We start from the raw sequence: 21,283 nt of genomic DNA, 5'->3' as shown, positions 1-21,283 counted from the left end.
TTGTGTATTAATTTAAAATTTTCGGAGTCGTGAATTTATATTCTTCAAAAACAATGTTAACGCGTTAAACAACAAGGTGATTTATTTCGTTTTGCCAGGCTAACACACATGAGATCCTTCTATTACAATGTGATAATTATTTAAGTAAATAATAAAGCAGTTGCTTTCTTCTTTCACTCAATTACGGCCATTATCATGACTAATTCAAAAAGCCAATGAAATTAACTATTCGCAGTGGAGTAACGCGTTCAATGATTAACACATCAAACATTTGACCGGATTATATATATATATATAAATTCATTCGTATAAATAGTATTAATTAAATCTCGGTTTCAACTTTCAACGATGGACTTGTGCCGTGGACTTGCTATTGCAGTTGACACCGACGCTTTTCAAATTTTATTTTATTTTTTTCCCTTCATTTCTAGCTATTAATAATTGCTCGTGCATTTTACTTGCATAAGAATATACGGTAATTAGGTCACAAGTCTTTATCAATTCTCTTTGATCTTTCCTATCAAACGTTTTCTTCAAACTAGGGTTTCTAGAGCAGTATATACACCCGATTAGCATGTTGATAATTTTAACAGCATTGATCATATTAGCATGTTGAAGATTACAAATTTGATATCTGAAATTACAAGTTTCAAGTTTATGAAAATGAACCTCATCTCAATATCGCAAGGCAAGATCTCCTTATTCATGTTCTAATTTTTTTTTTTTTTTTAAAACAAATCCACATGTAGATGATGGATGAAGATAATTTAAGCATGAGCATGTGTGGTGTTTGGAAGTTAGGATGCATTGATAATCAAAAGGTGCACATGGAGTACGATTACAAACAACACAAGTGGGATCCAATGCTCTCTATCTAGCTATGTGATTGTTCACACTATTTGCTTAGGTTTAGTTCTCTTTCATCAATCCTCTACTTGCCTAACAGCACGTTTCTTTCTTCTTCTTCTTCTCTCTTTCTCTTTTCTTTTTCTTTTTTTTGGTGCACAAATATTAGAAACCTAGATGTTCACGGCAAGATATTTGTATTTGTGTAATTGTTGTGATTCAATTTTAATTTAAAAAAACACGTCGTTTGGGTAAGTGAGAACTGATGTTTTATTAATATTTTGTCATCGGATCATCTTGGGCCTTCGTGTATGTATCCATCTGCAACAGAAAAGCCCAATTCATATTGAACCAAGTTATGATTTTGAAAAAGTACCCAATACAATGTCGAATAATATTTTGAACCAAGTTATGATTAATTTAATCTTCATCGCAAAATAACATAGTTAAAATAAAATTCAATTAAAGGTTTATTATCATTCATAGATGATTTTACTATTTTATTGAATTAACAAATGAAATTTATTCTTCAATTTTAAGGAATTAACAAATGAAATTTATTCTTCAATTTTGACGGTTTATTTTTTTTTAATTCATGTGGCTCAAATTAAAGAAACACATTTCCATATTAAAGATAACACATTTCCATCCTCGACAAGGCTGCGGGGTATAGTTTGCCTGAACCTTGTGTCAGCTGAGATATTCAATTATAAATATTTTAGTTTCCTCTAATCTCCTAAATCATAACACAAACGAATAGTGATACCTCTTTTTTTTCGGTAAGCTAATTTTTCATTTGATTATACATGCAAATAACAATTATAGGCAACTATTTTGCCAATCTTTCCCCCTTTCTTTTCTTGAAACAAATAATTAATAAATAATAAGATGCCAAAGGTCATGCATAACACATCAGTGTTTTGTATCGACTGGGTCGTTCGTAAAAAGTGTGACTTGAAGAAAGTGATTCATGCATGCAAGAAGAACTTATTCGTATACAAATGCTAAAATCATGGCCACACCATCGAAAAGCTATGATAAACGTTTCCAACAGCATAAATTTTTAGACGCTTTCGGCTCCACCAATTTTCAAATTAACCACAAACAGTAGAAGGAACCCTCTAAATTAAAGCCCCATCAATGCTTAGTAGTCAACTATTTTTGGGGCTAATGCCACTATATATATAAAATAATTTTTTTACGAAAATTTTCAACCAATTCAATTGTCTACAGAAGAATAGGGAGAAAAAAGGATGAGTATCGCTGTTCTTAATGGCTCTACGGTGACGAAATTTGTCGACGATAAAGCCAAGTTCGAGAACTGCGTCGACGAATGCTTCGAAAAGCTTGATTTCGTTAAAAACGGAGGGCTTTCGCGTAGCACGTTGCGCGAGAGGTTTCACAGGTTCTTCGACATGGAAGACGAGGCTCAGCCTATAGAAGAGATCGATCGTCTTTATAACAACATCTTCGAGAGGTTCGATGAGGATCGTAATGGGAATATCGACCGCAGCGAGTTCAGGTCTCTGATGGAGGAGATCATGCTCGCCATGGCGCGAGGCATCGGTGATTCTCTTGTTCTGGTGGCTTTGGATCAAGATAGCTTGCTTAACAAGGCTGTTCAACACGAATCTGCCACAAAGTAAATCAAAATTCTCCCCCCCCCCCCCCTTTTAATTTAGTATTTATAGTAGTAAATAAAAATATTTTGGGGGTTCAGGTTTCAATTATCAGAAAGGATAGTTTTTAAATTATCAATTTGTTGTTTAAAATTTTTGTTCCTGCGCAAAAAAAAAAAATAAATTGTGATGAATTTTCTTTTTTTGTTATTATATATTAGAAGATAAGGTCCAGTTATGGGATCATATCACAAATAGATCCAGCCATTGGATCTAGTTATGGGGATCACTGTGAGCTGGATCCAATGGCTGGATCCAGCTATGATATGGTACTACTGTAGTACCATAATTTTACCCTAAAAGATATGTATAATTTTATAATTTTGTATCGATTTGAGGAATTTAATTGACGATTTTTCATATTTTTGGGTATGTGCATGAATCGTGTTTGATCCCAAAGTTAAATTGATCTTGAAAATTGAAGCTTTGGTCTTTAGCTAAGAAACCGGGGTTTGTCAAAGGTGTGTTTAAAAATTGAGCAACATAAAGCAACCTCAAATGTGGGAAATTACACCAACAAAATCATTGCCAATATCCAATAATATTTTTCGAATGATGCAAAAATGTCAGCCACAAAGAAATGCCCCTTAATTTTTTTTTTTTTTAATTGATATGCATGAGACAAAAACAAATCCACTCTAGGAGAGTGATTAGAATTGATACGAGACAAAAACAAATCTGCTCTGAGTGAGTGAATCCATTAGCTTGAGGACGAATCCATTAGTCACGACTCACGATGTGAAATTAGTTTTACTTGATCTTTTTATTCTCTTGCAACGGATTTCAATTAGTTATAGTTTTTCACGTAACGTTGGGCTTCATAAAAGGGGAAGCCCGAATCTCTTCTATGCACTAACTTTTTTAAAAGTTTTTTTGTTTGTGGTAAAGAGTTTTGGTATCATATTATAACAATAAAATTTGATCATATAATTTGTTCCGCTGGATTAGTTTATCACTTGATTAAGAGCACAACCTGATTGTCTGGATTTTTGTAGAGAAATAAAATTTAAAAAAAAAAGAATTTATTGAAAATATCAACATTTCTTTTTAGATTATAGCCCTATTCGGATCCAAATATAAGTAAACTCAAATTATAAAAAAAAATGAAATAACTGACTCAAAATAAAGGAAATTTAAAGACTATATGTTATTCTATATTTTTGTATATAATCATAAACTTAAAAAGTAAAGTAATCAGTTAATAAAAATTAGCAAAAAATTAAAACTGCCAAGGTCAGGCAATTCTTCTCTCCTCAAGATTTATATATAATATCTAAATGATGAAATTCTATTAATGACACATCAGGTACGATAGCAAGTGTAGGATTACTTAAAAATAAATATGATAACTTATCTTCAGAGTTTTATTCTAGGTTGTTAAGTCCTTAAAAGGATATTTGTCTGAATTCTTGCCCACATAGAAATAAACAATCTAGTAGGAAAAAAAAAGAGGATTTTTATTGAAAATTAGATATCAAAATATTAAGAGATAATAAATTAACAATCCCTTTCTAATCCAGATCTAAACCCAAATAAGTATAAATTTAAAATTGTCATAAAATTAAAATAACTAATTATCTCAAGTTGGTTTTACATATTCAACAAAAATAATTAATGACATGCTGTTTATGTCAAAAATTTAAAGACGACATGACTTTCAATAATAATATTAATCAACGACATGTCATCTCTATAAAAATAATGGATGACAAGTCCTACAGAGGATATACTCGCGCATACTCTGCCGGACATTTCGTTTACCATCTAATGCCAATACGACATATCGTACTAAGAATACATAGCTAGAAGACGTGTCCTTCAAATACCTAATTTCATCAAAATTTTATGAATTAGATATTATTGTATAAGATAAAAGAAAACTCTACCCTACTACCTTTTTTAGACTCTAATATCTTGGTTACGTAACAAACACTAAGGAAAATGGGAACTGAAAAGTTAAAACTAATTCATTGGGAATCCACCAAACCTTTTATTCTTTTTTCACTAAGTATCTTGAATGGAACATAATAACCTGTCAATGAATGTACAATTCAAACTAGTGACACATTTTCTATATATCTACAACAAGAAGACTGTTCCTTAAATATTTAAAAATTATTTTCCTCATCATATTTCATCAGGAAAAAGCCCTTCACATCCCTAGGGTTTCGTGTAATAACCAATTTCATCCTTACTTTTTAAAAAATAACCCAAAACATCATTTCGTTAACTTATCGTTAGTTGAATGTCGTTTGTTAGTAATTCATTAAGGGTAAAAAATAATTTTCCATCAAAGAGAAAATTAGAAAAAGAAATAAAAATTGAGAAAATTAGAAAAAGAAATAAAAATTGACATATAACTAAAAATGATTTTATCTAATCCCACTAAATAGGAAATACCGAAAAAGATGAAAAACTTCTATTTCAAGCAATTCTTTTTTCACTTCTTTCTATTTTGGTGGCATGAAAGCCCTATAAACCTTAGATCTAAGTACAATTGCTTAAAATATCCGATAATTATTCTAAATTTAAGATTGACAACTTAATAAAACTATTTAGTTATTTGATTGAAACTAAATAGGAAAATAGGTTTGTCAGAAGTTAAAAAGACTTGAAAATTCGATGAATCATCTTATAAAAAATATTCAAACGACCTTCAAAAATCAAATGAACATTAATATCGCTGTATACCAAGTAGCTTAAGAATTTCATGGAAATGTATGTAAGATTTAAACCCAAAAGAATGAATAAATAAATAAATATTACATCTATATATGAATAGAACATAAAAATTTCATACACTCATAATTCCTAAAGTGATGAACACTCGTGAATTCATCGTTAGCTGCCTATACCACTTGTTTGATTAAACAAACAAGTAACGGCAGGTTTCACCAATGCTTAGATTTTCATCTTATTTCTTTAGTATATGCTATGCATATTTATATACAAATGAATTGTTTAGTTAAATAGGTTGTTTGTGAGTGTACATATTTGCATTTTTCTAGTAAAGCACATGTTCAAATAATTTAATTTTGGGCATCAATTTAGTGAGATCTGTCCGTCTAACCACCAACCCACAACATTTGAAATTATTTGAAGAGCGACTAATTCATCACGATGACATGCATATCAAAACAAGTCAAATGAGAGAAACTGATCTTGATAAATATAATCTTGATATTTTAGTAAAAAAAAAAATTATGTCTTATTTTTTTAAAACCCTATTATACAAATAGGAGACAATTTAAACTTGTGTGTATATTTAGATGTTATATAATAAAACAATATTTTCGTAGTAAAATTTTTCAAAAGCGTGTACAATATTATGAAACCCACAACAATCACAACACCACAATTTATCAAAAATCAGGTAACTTTTTAATTTAACAACTTATTTTATCCACACAGCATAAATAACTTATTTATCAGTCCTTACAATTCTAAATTGACTACCTAATATAACTTTTACGAATACATTTTCTTCAAATAAATCCATAATTAATAGGACTATTACAAGCAAAACTTCCAACCCAGAAAAAAAGAAAAAGAAAAAGTTTTTAATTGTTTGGTTCTCAACAAGAGTTTTGAGCCTTGAAAATCAGAAAGAGTCTTTAAAGTCATAAAGAACTTCAATGAAAAAGAGAAAACTAATTGGAAATAAGAAATAAATTCTTTAGCTTTGAGCATGCGTTGCATTCATATATTGTCTCGTAGGCAAGTTTGACTGTTCAGAGTTCAGAATTTGCTGAAGGCACACGGCATGAACAGTATTCTAAGCCTGAAAATGATCCATACTTGTGTAGGTCCAACTTTATTTGAATTAAAAATAACCGACGAATCATTCATATGCTTTGAGCCAAATTGGCATGTCGTAAGCAAAATCGTGCAGAGTCTAGCCAAAGGATTGTTACTTGTTAGACAAGTTGGAAATAAAATTAATTCATTAAAAAAGTCCAAAAGTATCTGGCGGGCAATGCTGCAGTTAATTTCAATATTTACTTGTGACTTCGGACTTCAGAAAATAATAAATAAAGGACCAAAAGACTAAAAGAGGAAATTCAATTTTAATTTAATTTGAATGAAGACTTCGTTGCACTTGTTACCTATATAAACAAACAAAAGAAAGCTAATGTGGGTGCTAGTTAATTACAAATATATATATTTTTTTTTCAATGACGATACAATAAATCTAGAATTTGAATCCCGTTCATATTAAAGATTATTATTGAACAGAAGTATGAATGAAGATTAATGTGAATGATGAGACAATACGTTTATAATTCGAACCCCACTCGTATCAAGAACTATTAAACAAAAGTATGAGGTTGATTGTTATCTAAATGATTATTTGGATAGTCCTTTGAGAGTCACATCCAATGCTAATCCAACTAGAAATGAAAACTACTCAAAAAGTTCATAAATCTAAAACCTAATTGATGGCCCAAGTGAAGCAAAAAAAAGAAATAGAAAAATAAAAAGAACCCTACAAAATAAAGTGGTTGAGTCTCTCTTCTTTTTCCAAGGCCCCATCTCCCATTTCTCCAATCCCTTTTGATGAGATGGCAAAGTGATTATTGAAAAAAAGGGGGTTAGCTCCTTTTTAAAGTAATATAAAATGGAAGATGAGAGAGTCATGGCTCTAAACTTGTGACTCACACACACAAGCAGTCTCATCCTAAGTGCAACACAGCTAGCTAAGCTTAGTGCATATTATTTTTTTTCATTGAAAAAAGCCATGTCAGAGGCGCAAATCAAGGGGAGAAAACATGAATATTGAACTTTAAGGCTTTGTGCCAAAAGAGCAGACTGCAACTGCTGCTGATGATTGTGATGATGAATCAACCCCTTGTGTCCTCATCATTCAAGATTCAAAGCACCCACCTCATTGCCTCTTCCCCTACAGATTATATTAGAAAATCATCTCTTTAAAAGAAAATTGAAAAAACTACCCATCAAAACAATCAATACAAAAACCAACGTCAAATGCCTCCAAAATCCTCATTCATTTTCCATCTCATCAACACACACAAACCCTGTAAGCAAACCCGCATGCAAATTCTCCTACTAAATGCTTTTGAATGCACCCACACGCCCACACACACAATAGATTGAAGATTGAGATTTGAACACTATGATTCCGGCATGCTTTAGCCATCCCAGCACAGTTTCATCAAGCGGCAGCTCTCATCATCATCATCATCAGGTGCCTCAAAATCTCATTACATGCATTTACCAAACTCAAATATGCAAGTCCCCAACTTACCTCACACTCACTTGGTCTAAAAATCTCTTCTCTCATTCTTTAACCATCTATGCAGCTGACTCTTTCTCCCTCACCATCTCCCTCCACCCTTCAACCTTCTCATCATTCTTTCGGAGCCGGCCTGGCTCCGGCTCCAAATCCATCTACTTAACCCAACAACATTACCAAAGAATCAAGCTCCATTGGGACTTCACTAGGGCTCAATTCACCCAAAACTCAGCTGAGCCTGACTCTGGCTTTTACATTGCCATTTCTTGCAATGCAAGGCTAGAGTTCTTCCTAGGCGATCTTCAAGAAGAGTTTGTAAAACGGTCCGGATTGATCATGAGTCGCCAAGTAGCAGAGCATGCTCTGTTGTCAAGGAGAGAGCATGTGTTTGGACGCAAGAGTTACATGTCTAGGGCACATTTCTTGGGATCCAAGCATGAAATTGGCATTGAGTGTAGTGATGGCGGTGTGCTCAAAGTTAAAGTTGATGGTGAAACAAGCCTTGTTATCAAACGGCTTGCATGGAAGTTCAGAGGCCATGAAAGAATCTATGTTGATGGCATTGAAGTAGAATTCTTCTGGGACGTTTTCAACTGGATCAACAACAATGGCTCTGCTGCTGCTGCTGGTACTGGTAATGGGCATGGAGTGTTTATTTTTCAATTTGGTGAAGGTGGGGTTTGGCCTGAGATGGTTGGTCCTGAAAAGAGGCTGATGAAGAAGAACTTGTCCTCCTTGGGGTCAGCATCGGCACCGTCCACTTCACTGTCACCGTCGCCGTCGTGCTCTAGTGTGTTGCAGTGGGCGGAGGAGAGCAGTGATGGTGGGAGAAGCTCATGTTCTTCATCTACTAGGTCTTGTGGGAGCAATGGGGGGTTCTCTTTGTTGTTGTATGCATGGAGGAAGGATTGAAATCAATTACTAGAAGTTCATTTTGGATGAAAAATGTGCTTTCTTTTTGTGATTCCTGATCAATTTTTTTTTTGGGTGATATATAATATATTGTCTGATCTCCAAGACGATTCTTTAAATTTTGTGATTATGATGTATTTTTATTAAATTTCCAGAGATTGATGCTTGTAAATATGCATTTGGGCAATGGATAAAATTATTGAAGGAAGGTAAAAGTGCAGTCTCTCCCAAATTCAAATTGAGGAGTTGTTGAAGAAATTAAGTGTGTTATGGGGCACTTAGAACTGAAGCGTTAGACCCTTTGAAATTTGAGATTTAAAATGAATATTAAAATTATGAGCTAAATAATTTTATAATCAAAAGTCATGAAACAAGAAGAACAAATCTAGACGGTCTAGATTTTGTAAGGACAGTTCAAAATTCAATCCAGTCTATTTAAAACAACCCATTTGTCCGTTTACTTGTCAAACAATTCAGCATCTTACACGAAAAATAGGTACAAAGTCTAGAAGTTCATCAAAAATTTTTCCACACAAAAAACCCCTGAGAAGGAAATGTTAAGAAGCCAAGAAAAGTTCAAACGCCTATTGATTGGGCCCACAATGCCACACAATTTAAAAGCAATAAACTACACAATCAATTGCGCGCATGCTCAACAAATACTGCCACTACCAGCACATCGGATTCTCATTTCTCAAATAAACAATCAAATGATATAAACAAGTATTGAAAAAAAACTAGACCAAAATATTACTTTGCTTTTCTAGCAAAAGTTGTAGACTTTCTGCGCCATAACACGAGGAGCTCTCATTGCCACTTTACAAAGCAAAAACATTCTTATTTCTATTTAATGGCAATGTGCCCCGTAATCCCATATCATCATTACACTGAGAGGCATCTGCGCTTTAATAAGAACATAGTATGGGTTTAGCAGTTTTAAGTATTATTTGATCTGGGGTTCCACTATTTTAATGTAAAGAGTAAGCCATCACTATGTATTTCAAAATTGATCACCTAAAGCAATCTTTAGAGAAATCTTTTAAGTTTGATGCGGGAAGTCATTAAACCTAAAAGTAGCTATGAAATGCTTAGTTGGCCATAAAGTTAGCCGGTTCATGACTCTGTCCAAAAAGGATGATCATACTTCTAAGCAATGAACACAGCAAGCTCATGACAGATATCTCTTTTACAAGAATCTAATTCCCCAGGGAGCATTTTATTCCAGTAAATGAGCATCCTGTTGGCTTACAGTTGGAATGTATTAGGTTAGTTTTCTGCATACAGAATGATGGTTAGGTGGTCCTCTGACCTGTAGATTAAAAGCAATGAGTATGAAGATTTACATATTTTACCATATCAGTTTTATCCTGGCAGTCCTAATTAACAATGGGAACGATATTAGCCATACATGAATTTGGGCGGCATCGTATTTTAGGAGACTTGCTAGTTTTGATCACCAGGGGTAAATATCTGGCCAACTGCTTCAAGTGCAGAAACATTCCAACTCTCAGCATGCCGTGTAATCTGTTAAATTCATAGAGACAAGCAACTGTAAGTAGCAGCACTTGTGATATGCAATACTTTAGTTTAAACATACAAAAGAGTGGAGAAGCATTGATTCTTCCTTACTTTAAACTCATCATTTAGTTCATACACAGTGCTTCCATCAATAGAGATGAGAGGCTTCCATGGAAGTTTTAGGTAGGTTCTGCAAATCAGAGAAACTAGCAATTGGTTAACAAATTGAAGAGGCAGTATCAGAAACATCCCATACTCGTCAATAAATATATGTTTTTCCTTCGTAGGAGATAAGGCAGTAGAAAAATGTAGCCCCCTAAGGGAGTAGAATAATGTAGCCTCCTCGCCCTTCTCTCCTTCCAACCATTTAAAGACACAAGAAAGACAAACTCTGGCCTGGATGCGAGCTTTTTCAGCAGGAAGGCGTGCATCTAAAAATGGCTTCTTAGCCTTTATATAATTAGTGACTTAGATTTACATATTCCTGCATCACCGAGCCAAATTTAAGAGCTTTAATTTAATTAATGGAGATTCTTCCAATTTTAAATAGAGGCCTAATTCACCTCAAAACAGTGAAGCACTTAAATACTAATTGATATTGACTGCAATGTTCTCACACAACCAAAACCATATCAAGTAGCTCCATCTCCATAATATCTAATTAGACACATTATATTGAATAAAAATTGATCTCCTATAGAACAGTCAACTTAAAATAACCATATGTATTAACAGATAATCCTTGTGGCATTTGAACTTTAGGTTTACCTAAATTGAAGAATTGAGTGTTGAATGATATATTTTTTTTCTCTTGACAACTCAATCGGTGCACATTACTGGCTCTTATATAGCATGTTATAAATAATAACTTAAGGATATAAACAGCAAGTAAATGAGAAGGTACTGCAAAGAAAATATAGAGAAAGGGAAGGGGCTCCTTTTATTTTACTGCTCAAGCTTTTATAAAAGTTATTTGGCATGAATCAGTTTACAAAGCCAATGCCTATATTTATAATCCAAAAACACTGTCCATTTGTAAGTTTGATATCCATCATTTTACAGATGGCATACATAAGGCTTTACAGGAAAATTCATTGGCATTTTGAATGGTGGACAGATGCTAAATACACCACTGGGTTTTACTGGCTAAGATGTTTAAGGAGACAGTTCTGAAGCATGATCACCACCACTTTATGATTGATAAAGTTATATTTCTTTTGCACCTTTTTTTTAAAAAAAATCCAGTGGGTTTATCCCTACGCAAAAAACACATAAAATACAAAACTGAGTGTTGTGAGTATTCAGTGGCTATCCACCATTCAAAGTTACACAAGTTTCTTATGAAGCCTCATGTCCTGCCACGAGTCAAATGTATGCTGATCAACCTTTCAAATGGCCGCTGGATTTTGCACCATAAGAAGCAAAAGAAAGACTGAAAAAAATTTTAATCATCACTTCAAGCAGTGGACAAATATAAAATTTCAGATGTGTACGATTTTGCCAAGTGCAAGGAAAAAAAGACAGTATACTCAGTAGAAGTACCTTAGTTTCCATGTAGCCAGCACAAAATTTCTCTCTGAGTTGAAACCCTGTATATGAAGTCATAAATATTTTGTACTCAAAATAGGGAGTAATGTGATCAATGATTAAATACCACACCATGTACATGAAAATACAGGTTTCAAACAACTATAGTTCCAAAATGATCCAAAAGAAACCTATATAATAATCATTTACAAAGGAATATTGCCTATGATATCTGGCAGGGTGCTCAACATGCCATAAAACTTTATTTTTAATGCCGTTCACAATCCTAGCCCCTTTATCTTAAAGTTATTGCATTTCATTGAATTGTAACTACTAAATTGTCAAGTCTAGTCATTTTCAACAGCATGAGCAAAAAGTCAGCTGGAAAGCCCAGGCCAGCATTACCTGCATACATACAAGTTAAAAGTTCTGAATTACAGCTAAGTTTCTCTGGCCCAATTCTCCCTTCTTCCCAAAGAAACCTTGTAATGATACTCTATATTGTTGAAATATTACCGAAAATTTGATTAAATTTTCCACCCAAAAGTTGCTCAGAAACAATGACAAAACCAAATCTGTCTCATCAATTCTAGCATTTTCTACTGGTTTCCACTGCCATGTTTTCAGTAGGACATTAGCAAAGGTGATGACCTCATAACTTGACCAATCATGGTTAATCCAAAACAAATTGTCATGCACCAGCAAAAATGAAGCCAATTGCATTTTAGCATATCATTTTGGACAATCATTCAACAGAATTTATGTGCATATCCAACTAATATTTATTAACTGAAAGACAATATCAATTCGTAGAAAGTACCTTACCTTCTCGATATTTTGTAATCCAATTGATGGATATTCAAAGAAAGGAACAAGCAGTCTCAAGTTACGAGAATACAACTCTGTACCTGGATAACCAAAGACCATAAAAATTAGTTGAATTTAGGCACATTATGTTGGATAACACAATCTTTGAACTAAATGACAAAGATACGACATAAAACGTAAACATAACAGAACAAATTAAAGCTAATTCTACAGTTCTTATGTCAAGGACATAGTAAATTTTTCTCACCTCGAAATCTAATAGTAGGATCTTCAAAGATACAATCTTCAGCATAAATTTCAGAAGTGAAAATCCCTTTCCATTGGAAATAAACAAAATTTTATTAGCTACAAATATTAGCAAAATACTATGATAATCAAACATTGCAAATAGTAGCTACCTGTGACAAAATAAGCATTCTCATAATCAGACCTCAGGATGGTTACTATATCATCAATACCCGAAACCAAAATCTCATATTTTTGTTTATAACTCACTTTATCCAACCTGCAAACACCTAACAGAAACAAAAAATATTAAATATGCAAACTAGACTGATGAATTTTATCAATTATGCAATATTTTCCCTTATCTTTCTAGTGGGTATTCCAGCATTTTCTTGGCAACCAAACAGAACGGAGATGATAGCTTCATAAGTAATTTACCTGCCTTTATCGAAGGATGAGAATAGCCTTAGAAGCTCAGTGACCCCACTGACTGCAAATTTCAGAATCTGGGGAGTTGCAGTTTTGTTGTTGGTGTTCTTGTTGCCGTCGTTCACCGTGCCTGAGCAGCATTTGACGCCATGGATACTCCCCAAGATCGAACGGCGATTAACGCTTTGATGGGTTTGCCCAAACCAATGGATTCCCGCCATTTCTGATCTTATCCTCCGCCGCTTATCCTTGACATTTGTGTGGGATATATTTTTTTTTAATTTTTTTAAAAAATTGTTTTCCGAGATTAATTTCTTTATTTGAAACAATAATTTTAATACGGAAATGTATCCGGCCAATAATAAGCACAATGTTAATTTACTCTCATTTTCTCTCATTTTTTTCCTCTAATAAAAAAAATTATATAAAACAATAATTTTTACTTAATTGGACAATTTACATGCAGGTACTCTTTGTTTACAAACTTAACAAATAAGTCCCTTGAACAAGTTTGACCCACTATTAAAAGACTAGTTTATCGCTCTGGTGAGAAAAAGAAAAAATATATATATTTATTCAAGCTATGATTTAATTATTGATAATTAAAAAACTTACTTACATTTAGAATATGTAAATAATTATAAAAGTAAGTAATTTATTTTGAAATAATTATAACTAAATTAATAAATGTAAACATTTTGATTGATTAATGATTTGATATAAAATTAACAAATGAATAAATAAAAGAACATTTGATTAAATTAATATTGACAATGATAAAAATTAGTTATTGTATGTATATAACATTACCTAAGTATAGGCTGAACATTCACAAAAGCCATTATATTTAGCGAATTTCAAAAAGAAATTTTTTTTAATTGATTTAAAAATTTTGTTTGATAATTTTAAATTTTCTTAAAAGACAAGGACCTAGTGTAAAGTATCCATTTCCGCATAAAAATCGATAATTGATATCCCACCATTCACCCAAAAAAGTAGACTCAGTAACTGACTCTCCACTGAGCTTATCCCTCAGAATAGTCAACTCATAGTCAACCATGGCTGAAAACGCTGCCGCCGCTGCTCCTCACCCTCTCAAGATCATCGCCGGCGCCGACTCCTTTGGTGCTGAATTGAAAGACGCTTTGGTCTCCCACCTTCGGTCACTCAACATAGACGTGGAAGATCTCGGCACCTCCGATTACTACTCCATCGGCGCCGAGGTCGGCCGCCGCGTCTCCTCCTCCGATTCGTCCGACACCACCACACGCGGCCTCGTCGCCTGCGGAACTGGAGTCGGCGTCGCAATCTTCGCCAACAAAAACCCCGGCGTCTTCGCCACCACATGTCTCACTCCCGCCGACGCCCTCAACACCCGCTCCATCAACAACTGCAACGTCCTCGCCGTCTCAGGTATGTCCACTTCCAAAGAATCCGCCGTCGAAATCCTGGACACGTGGCTTAAAACCCCTTTTAAAGCCCCATGCCCCGCGTCGGGTTTTAAGCCATGGGAAGAGAACATATCGTGTTTTTTCGACAAATCGATGACCGAAATGCCCCTTATTGGTAAAAATGATAAATTAGATAGTGATTCTAGTAGCAGTACTTGTAGCATATGTTGTTTAGTTAAGAACAGGGAATTGAATCCTGTGGAAATGATTCCCGGTGGGTCAATGAAGATTATTAGGGAGAGTCCGACATCGGCCATTGTGAGGTTTAAGGCCGGGAGTGTGGAGCCCGCGCATCACCATACATTTGGGCATGATCTGGTGGTGCTCCAAGGGAAGAAGAGTGTGTGGAATCTGACTAAAGGGGAAAGGTTTGATTTGACTGTTGGGGATTACTTGTTTACACCGGCTGGTGATGTGCATAGAGTGAAGTATTACGAAGAGACTGAGTTTTTCATCAAGTGGGATGGGCGTTGGGATATGTTCTTTGATGAGGATCTTGAGGCTGCAAAGAAGGCGGTTGAGAAGGAAACTGCTTGATCAGCTTCTATGGGGAAGATTCAGATTAAGTTTGGGTAATAATGGGTTTGCTTTTGAATAATGTATGAGTTGTTTGCTTGTTGTGCAAGAGATTGTGTATTGTGAAGTATGAACATACTCGTATATTGAATTGTGTATTGTGTAGTATGAACAAACTTGTATATTGAATTGTGTATCGCGTAGTGTGAATATACTTGTATTTTGGATAATCTTGATGCTCTTTGTTCTCAGATTGTTGATTGTGTTGCGATCGTTATTATTATTTTGATTGTTTGTTCGTGTTAGTTTGATACATGTTTAGTGTTTGTCTGCCACCCTCATTTCCCATTGCTTTGAACAAATTGTAACCGAGTTATAGGTGCTCCCTTTATAGTGTTTAAATTGTAGATACTATAATCTGGAGTCTCTGCTTTCTTCTCGTGAAATATATTCTGCAATACTTTGAACTTGTGACATTGGGATTTTCAAGATCTCCTTAATGTGAACTCCTATGTGCATGCAGCCTGATCTTTTTTTTTTTTTTTTTTTTTTTTTTAAATTTAAAAACTCATTTATGTCATTTTAATTTTAAGGCATTTGAAAGCTGTAAACCTAATGAGTGTTTTTTGGCCAAGTAATATAATATTATCGAACTCTTGCCGAATTTGTAATGATCTCTTTTCCTGTATTTTTATTATGTATTGCCATTTTAGTTGATACTTATGTGGCAATTGCTCCAATTATGTGTGTGAATATGCATTGTGAATTGGCAATCGAAATTTCTAATCTTGGCGCAAGTGTGTAATTCATATGCATTTTGATATCAGTGTTTAACTCAAACTCAAGGAGAATAACTGTAGTAGCATCTCTGTTTCCAAATTGGCTCTAAGAAAAACACTAGTTTCTACCCTACATATCATGTTTAGCCATAAATTTCTACTAATATTTCTTCCCAGTTTTACTTAAACCATATGCAAGTTGAATGGTAACTTGACATTAGGGACCTGGCCAAGTGGATTTCAAGCAACATTATTTGGCTGGCCAGTCGAGTTTAAATTCTCCTGGATTAAAAAAATTGGTTGATTTTACCCACCTCTTAACATTAAATTCTAAATGTTAGGATCCCTTCTAGTTTCAAAATTCTTATGAAATTATGTAATGAAAATATTAAAATTTAATGTGGATGTTCATCTAAATACACTTTGTATCTCCCTATTAGTAACATTTTTATTTCTCTACTAATTCCTATTATCTCCAATGAAGTTAATTGTAATCCAATCCATGATGTCTTTGTGTTGGTGTGCATGTTACTTTGGGGGCAAGCAATGGTTTTGATCGCTATTTAATTTCTAAAGTGAACCTGATCTTGGCTCTATTTCAATTGATTTTCGTGCGGAATTTTAAGTAAAATCTATTATAAATTCTGACAAATCCCAAACTGGCCCTCCAGTGCACGTACGCACGTGCAATTTAAGTTGTCTTTGATAAATTTATTTAAATTATTTAATTGGGCAGAATTTAATTTTTGTTTTTATCTTTTGTAGCTTAATTATTTAACCAAAATCTCATCTTTTTGTTTATAACTCACTCTATCCAACCTGCAAACACCTAACGAAACATAAAATATTAAATATGCAAACTAAACTGATGAATTTTATCAATTATGCAATATTTTCCCTTATCTTTCCGGTGGGTATTCCGGCATTTTCTTGGCAACCAAACAGAACAGAGATGATAGCTTCATAAGTAAATTACCTGCCTTTATCGAAGGATGAGAATAGCCTTAGAAGCTCAGTGACCCCACTGACTGCAAATTCCAGAAACTGGGGAGTTGCAGTTTTGTTGTTGGTGTTCTTGTTGCCGTCCGTTCACCGTGCCTGAGCAGCGTTTGATGTCATCGATACTCCCCAGGATCGAACGGCGATTAACGTTTTGATGGGTTTGCCCAAGCCCAAACCAACGGTTCCCGCCATTTCTGATCTTATCCTCCGCCGCTTATCCTTGAAATTTGTGGATTTGTTTTTTAATTTTTGAAAAAAATTGTTTTCTGAAATTAACTTCAATTTCTTTATTTGAAACAATAATTTTAATACGGAAAAGTGTCAGGCCAATAATAAGCACAGTGTTATAAAAAAGATGTTGTTAAGTTATATTATAATGTAGGGCAAAACTACTTTGCAACAGGGGTTTGGTACCCCTTTTTTTGTCTTTTTCTTAAGGTCAATTATAATAGAGTCCTGTAATTTATTCTAAAAACAAAAAATCTAAACACTTTTAAATTTTCACATATTAGTCCCACACCTACAAATTTTCAGTTGCATTAATGCTTATGGAAGCCACGATTTTCAGGACAAAAACTCAATTAAATTTATTTAAGTGTACAATTAAATTTACTCCTTTTATTTTAGCACAAAAATACAAAACTCATTGCTCAAACAAACAAAAATGATTTTATAAATTCATAAACTAACACTTTATTATTATTAGTAAATTGAAATATTTTTACTACATAATTAAATAATTAAGTATGTTAATTAAATATTATGTTATAAAAAAATAACAAAACATTACCTACATAGAATATCAAATTAAATTTATTTTCGTATTTTGTGTATTCCATCTACTTGACATATAAAATCTCTTGCTTGAGAAAAAAAAAAAAGGATATGGGGTTTGAACCCTGCTCACATGGGTGAAAGAAAATTGGTTGCCGTATTAAATTTAAAAAAATCATATTTATATTTATCATCAATTATGATTAGTAAATAATTTACATAGTTTAATTATGTAATAAATTAGTTAATATATTAATTAATAAGTAAATTTATTAATTTAAATAGATATTAATAAATGTAAGAATAAGTCATTTAATTGAAAACCTAGTTCAATAGAGTAAAAAAAATTAAAATATTGTGGACTTATATGTCAGAATTATAAAACGTTTGATTTTTCTTATTTTGCATGAACAACAAGGGCTTTTAATGCTAATGACCCAATAATCACATCTAACCATTATTCAACTCTCACGTTAAATCCAACGGTGGATTTGAAAAAGACAAAAGAATGGGGTACCAAACCTCATGGGTATAGTAGCTGGACCCTATAATGTAACTTATACTAACTCAAAAGATATAATTAGTGATCTAAAAAAATAATTTAATTGGTTTTATTTTTAGTCACTACTTATAAATTAATGGTTGATGTAAGTTATATTATAATGTAATTTAATAAGATCTTATAAAAAAAATTAATTTACTCTTATTTTTTTATCTCTGATAAAAAAAATATATAAAACAATAATTTTTACGTAATAAGAAAATTTACATGTAGGTACTCATTGTTTATGAAATTAACAAATAAGTCCCTCGAACAAGTTTGACCCACTATTAAAGACAAGTTTATCACTCTAATTAAAATATAAACAATGTTAAAGACAAGTTTGACCCACTATATATATATTTGTTCAAGCTATGATGTAATTGTTGATAATTAAAAAACTTACTTACATTTAGAGTATATAAATACTAACAAAAATAAGTGATTTATTTTAAAATAATTATAACGAAATTAACAAATATACACATTTTGATTGATTAATAACTTGATATAAAATTAATAAATGAATAAATAAAGAAATTTTGATTGAATTAATATTGATAATGATAATGAGTTACTTTAAGTATATAATCGGTATAACATTACAAAAGCCACTATTTTTTAGCGAATTTCACAAAGAAAAGTTTTTTTGATTGATTTAAACCTTTCTTTGATTATTTTAAATTTGGTGAAACGACAAGGACATGGAGTAAATTATCCATTTCTGCATGAAAATCGATAATTGACATCACACCATTCGCCCAGAATGTAGACTTACTGACTCTCCACTGAACTCATCCCTCGGAATAGTCAACTCGTAGTGAACCATGGCTGAAAACGCCGCCGCTGCCGCTCCCAGCCCTCTCAAGATCATCGCAGGCGCCGACTCCTTCGGCGCCGAATTGAAAGACGCTCTGGTCTCCCACCTCCGGTCACTCAACATAGACGTGGAAGATCTCGGCACCTCCGATTACTACTCCATCGGCGCCGAGGTCGGCCGCGGCGTCTCCTCCTCCGATTCCTCCGACACCACCACACGTGGCCTCGTCGCCTGCGGAACCGGAGTCGGCGTCGCAATCTTCGCCAACAAAAACCCCGGCGTCTTCGCCGCCACGTGTCTCACTCCCGCCGACGCCCTGAACGCCCGCTCCATCAACAACTGCAACGTCCTCGCCGTCTCAGGTATGTCCACTTCCAAAGAATCCGCCGTCGAAATCCTCGACACGTGGCTTAAAACCCCTTTTAAGGCCCCATGCCCCGCGTCGGGTTTTAAGCCATGGGAAGAGAACTTGTCGTGTTTTCTCGACAAGTCAATGATCGAAATGCCCCTGATTGGTAAAAATGATAAATTAGATAATGATTCTAGTACCAGTACTTGTAGCATATGTTGCTTAGTTAAGAACAGGGAATTGAATCCTGTGGAAATGATTCCGGGTGGATCAATGAAGATTGTTAGGGAGAGTCCAACGTCGGCCATTGTGAGGTTTAAGGCCGGGAGTGTGGAGCCTGCGCATCACCATACATTTGGGCATGATCTGGTGGTGCTGGAAGGGAAGAAGAGTGTGTGGAATTTGACTAAAGGGGAAAGGTTCGATTTGACTGTTGGCGATTACTTGTTTACGCCGGCTGGCGATGTGCATAGAGTGAAGTATTACGAAGAGACTGAGTTTTTCATCAAGTGGGACGGGCGTTGGGATATGTTCTTTGATGAGGATCTTGAGACTGCAAAGAAGGCTGTTGAGAAGGAAACTGCTTGATCAGTTTCTGTGGGGAAGATTCAGATTAAGGTTGGGTAATAATGGCGTTGCTTTTGAATAATGTATGATATGTTTGCTTGTGTTGCTTGTTGTGCAAGAGATTGTGTATTGCGGCGTGTGAACATACACTTGTATATTGAATTGCGTATTGTGTATTGTGAACATACTTGTATTTTGAATAATCATGTGATGCTCTTTGTTCGCAGATAGTTGATTGTGTTGTGATCTTTGTTATTATTTTGATTGTTTGTTAATATTAGTTTGGTAAATGTTTGGAGTTGGTCCGCCACCCTCATTACCCATTGCTTTAAACAAAGTGTTACTGAGTTATAGGTTCGCCCTTTATAGTGATTAATTTGTAGATACTATAATCCGGAATCTGTGCTTTCTTCTCATAGAATATATTCTGCAATGCTTTGAACTCGTGACACCGGGATTTTCAAGATCCCCTTGATGTGTATTCGTACATGCATGCAGCCTGATTTTAATTTTTTTTTTAACTCATTTATGTCATTTTAATGTTAAGGCGTTTGAAAGGGGTAACCTAACAATTGATTTTTATGCCAGGTAATAAAATCTTATCAAACTCTTACCGAGGTTGTTACGATCTCTTTTCCTGTATTGTTGTTATGTATTGCCATTTTAGTTGATACTTGGATGTGGCAATTGCTCCAATTTATGTGTGTGATTATATGCATTGTGAATTGGCAATCGAAATTTCTAATCTTGGCGTAAGGGTGTGATTCATAGCATTCTGATATCAGTGTTTAACTCAAACTTGAGGAGAATAACTGTAGTTACATCTCGGTTTCCAAATTGGCTACAATAAACAAATATTTCTACTAATATTTCTACCCGGTTTTACTTAAACCATATGCAAGTTGAATGGTAACTTGACCTTAGGGACCTGGCCAGTCGAGTTTAAATTCTAAAAAAAATTGGTTGATTTTACCCACCTCACAACCTTAAATTCCAAATGTTAGGATCCCTTCTAGTTTTGAAATTCTTATGAAATTATATAATGAAAATGTTAAAATTTAATGTGGATGTTCATCTAAATACTCTTTATATCTACCTATTAGTAACTTTTTTTTATTTCTCTACTAACTCCTATTATCTCCAAAGAAGTTAATTGCAATCCAATCCATGATGTCTTTGTGTTTGTGTGCATGTTACTTCGGTGACAAGCAATGGTTTTGATCGCTATTTAATTTCTAAAGTGAACCTGATCTTGGCTCTATTTCA

At 33.9% G+C, this 21,283-nt stretch overlaps 5 protein-coding genes across 8 annotated transcripts; 4 read left to right on the top strand and 1 right to left on the bottom strand.

The window, feature by feature from the left end:
* The first annotated feature begins 1,780 nt into the window (after window positions 1-1,780).
* Window positions 1,781-2,514, top strand: LOC18041809. The gene has a single exon (XM_006432978.2). The coding sequence runs from the start codon at window positions 2,100-2,102 to the stop codon at window positions 2,490-2,492; it is 393 nt and encodes a 130-aa protein (XP_006433041.1). The 5' UTR covers window positions 1,781-2,099; the 3' UTR covers window positions 2,493-2,514.
* A 5,145-nt stretch (window positions 2,515-7,659) lies between these two features.
* LOC18042648 lies at window positions 7,660-8,691 on the top strand. The gene has a single exon (XM_024183769.1). The coding sequence runs from the start codon at window positions 7,660-7,662 to the stop codon at window positions 8,689-8,691; it is 1,032 nt and encodes a 343-aa protein (XP_024039537.1).
* A 694-nt stretch (window positions 8,692-9,385) lies between these two features.
* LOC18042647 lies at window positions 9,386-13,505 on the bottom strand. 4 transcript variants are annotated; one of them, XM_024183046.1, is made up of 8 exons: window positions 13,228-13,505; window positions 12,963-13,069; window positions 12,812-12,877; window positions 12,562-12,644; window positions 11,752-11,798; window positions 10,321-10,399; window positions 10,100-10,215; window positions 9,386-10,000 (listed from the first exon to the last, which is right to left on the bottom strand). In XM_024183046.1, the coding sequence occupies exons 1-7, from the start codon at window positions 13,437-13,439 to the stop codon at window positions 10,135-10,137; spliced, it is 675 nt and encodes a 224-aa protein (XP_024038814.1). In that variant the 5' UTR covers window positions 13,440-13,505; the 3' UTR covers window positions 9,386-10,000; window positions 10,100-10,134. The 4 variants fall into 4 exon arrangements, with proteins under 4 accessions (XP_024038814.1, XP_006433038.1, XP_006433039.1 ...); XM_006432975.2 differs by having other exon boundaries at window positions 9,978-10,215; XM_006432976.2 differs by lacking the exon at window positions 9,386-10,000 and having other exon boundaries at window positions 10,138-10,215; window positions 10,321-10,415.
* A 664-nt stretch (window positions 13,506-14,169) lies between these two features.
* LOC18042646 (DNA damage-repair/toleration protein DRT102) lies at window positions 14,170-15,440 on the top strand. The gene has a single exon (XM_006432972.2). It carries the CDS (start codon window positions 14,277-14,279, stop codon window positions 15,204-15,206), a length of 930 nt encoding a protein of 309 aa, XP_006433035.1. The 5' UTR covers window positions 14,170-14,276; the 3' UTR covers window positions 15,207-15,440.
* A 3,581-nt stretch (window positions 15,441-19,021) lies between these two features.
* Window positions 19,022-20,247, top strand: LOC18042598 (DNA damage-repair/toleration protein DRT102). The gene has a single exon (XM_006432970.2). It carries the CDS (start codon window positions 19,109-19,111, stop codon window positions 20,036-20,038), a length of 930 nt encoding a protein of 309 aa, XP_006433033.1. The 5' UTR covers window positions 19,022-19,108; the 3' UTR covers window positions 20,039-20,247.
* The last annotated feature ends 1,036 nt before the right edge of the window (window positions 20,248-21,283 follow it).

Source organism: Citrus clementina, unplaced genomic scaffold, assembly GCF_000493195.1.
Source record: "Citrus clementina cultivar Clemenules unplaced genomic scaffold, Citrus_clementina_v1.0 scaffold_5, whole genome shotgun sequence".
Classification (NCBI taxonomy): domain Eukaryota; kingdom Viridiplantae; phylum Streptophyta; class Magnoliopsida; order Sapindales; family Rutaceae; genus Citrus; species Citrus x clementina.
This window is presented reverse-complemented; position numbering and strand designations above follow the sequence as displayed.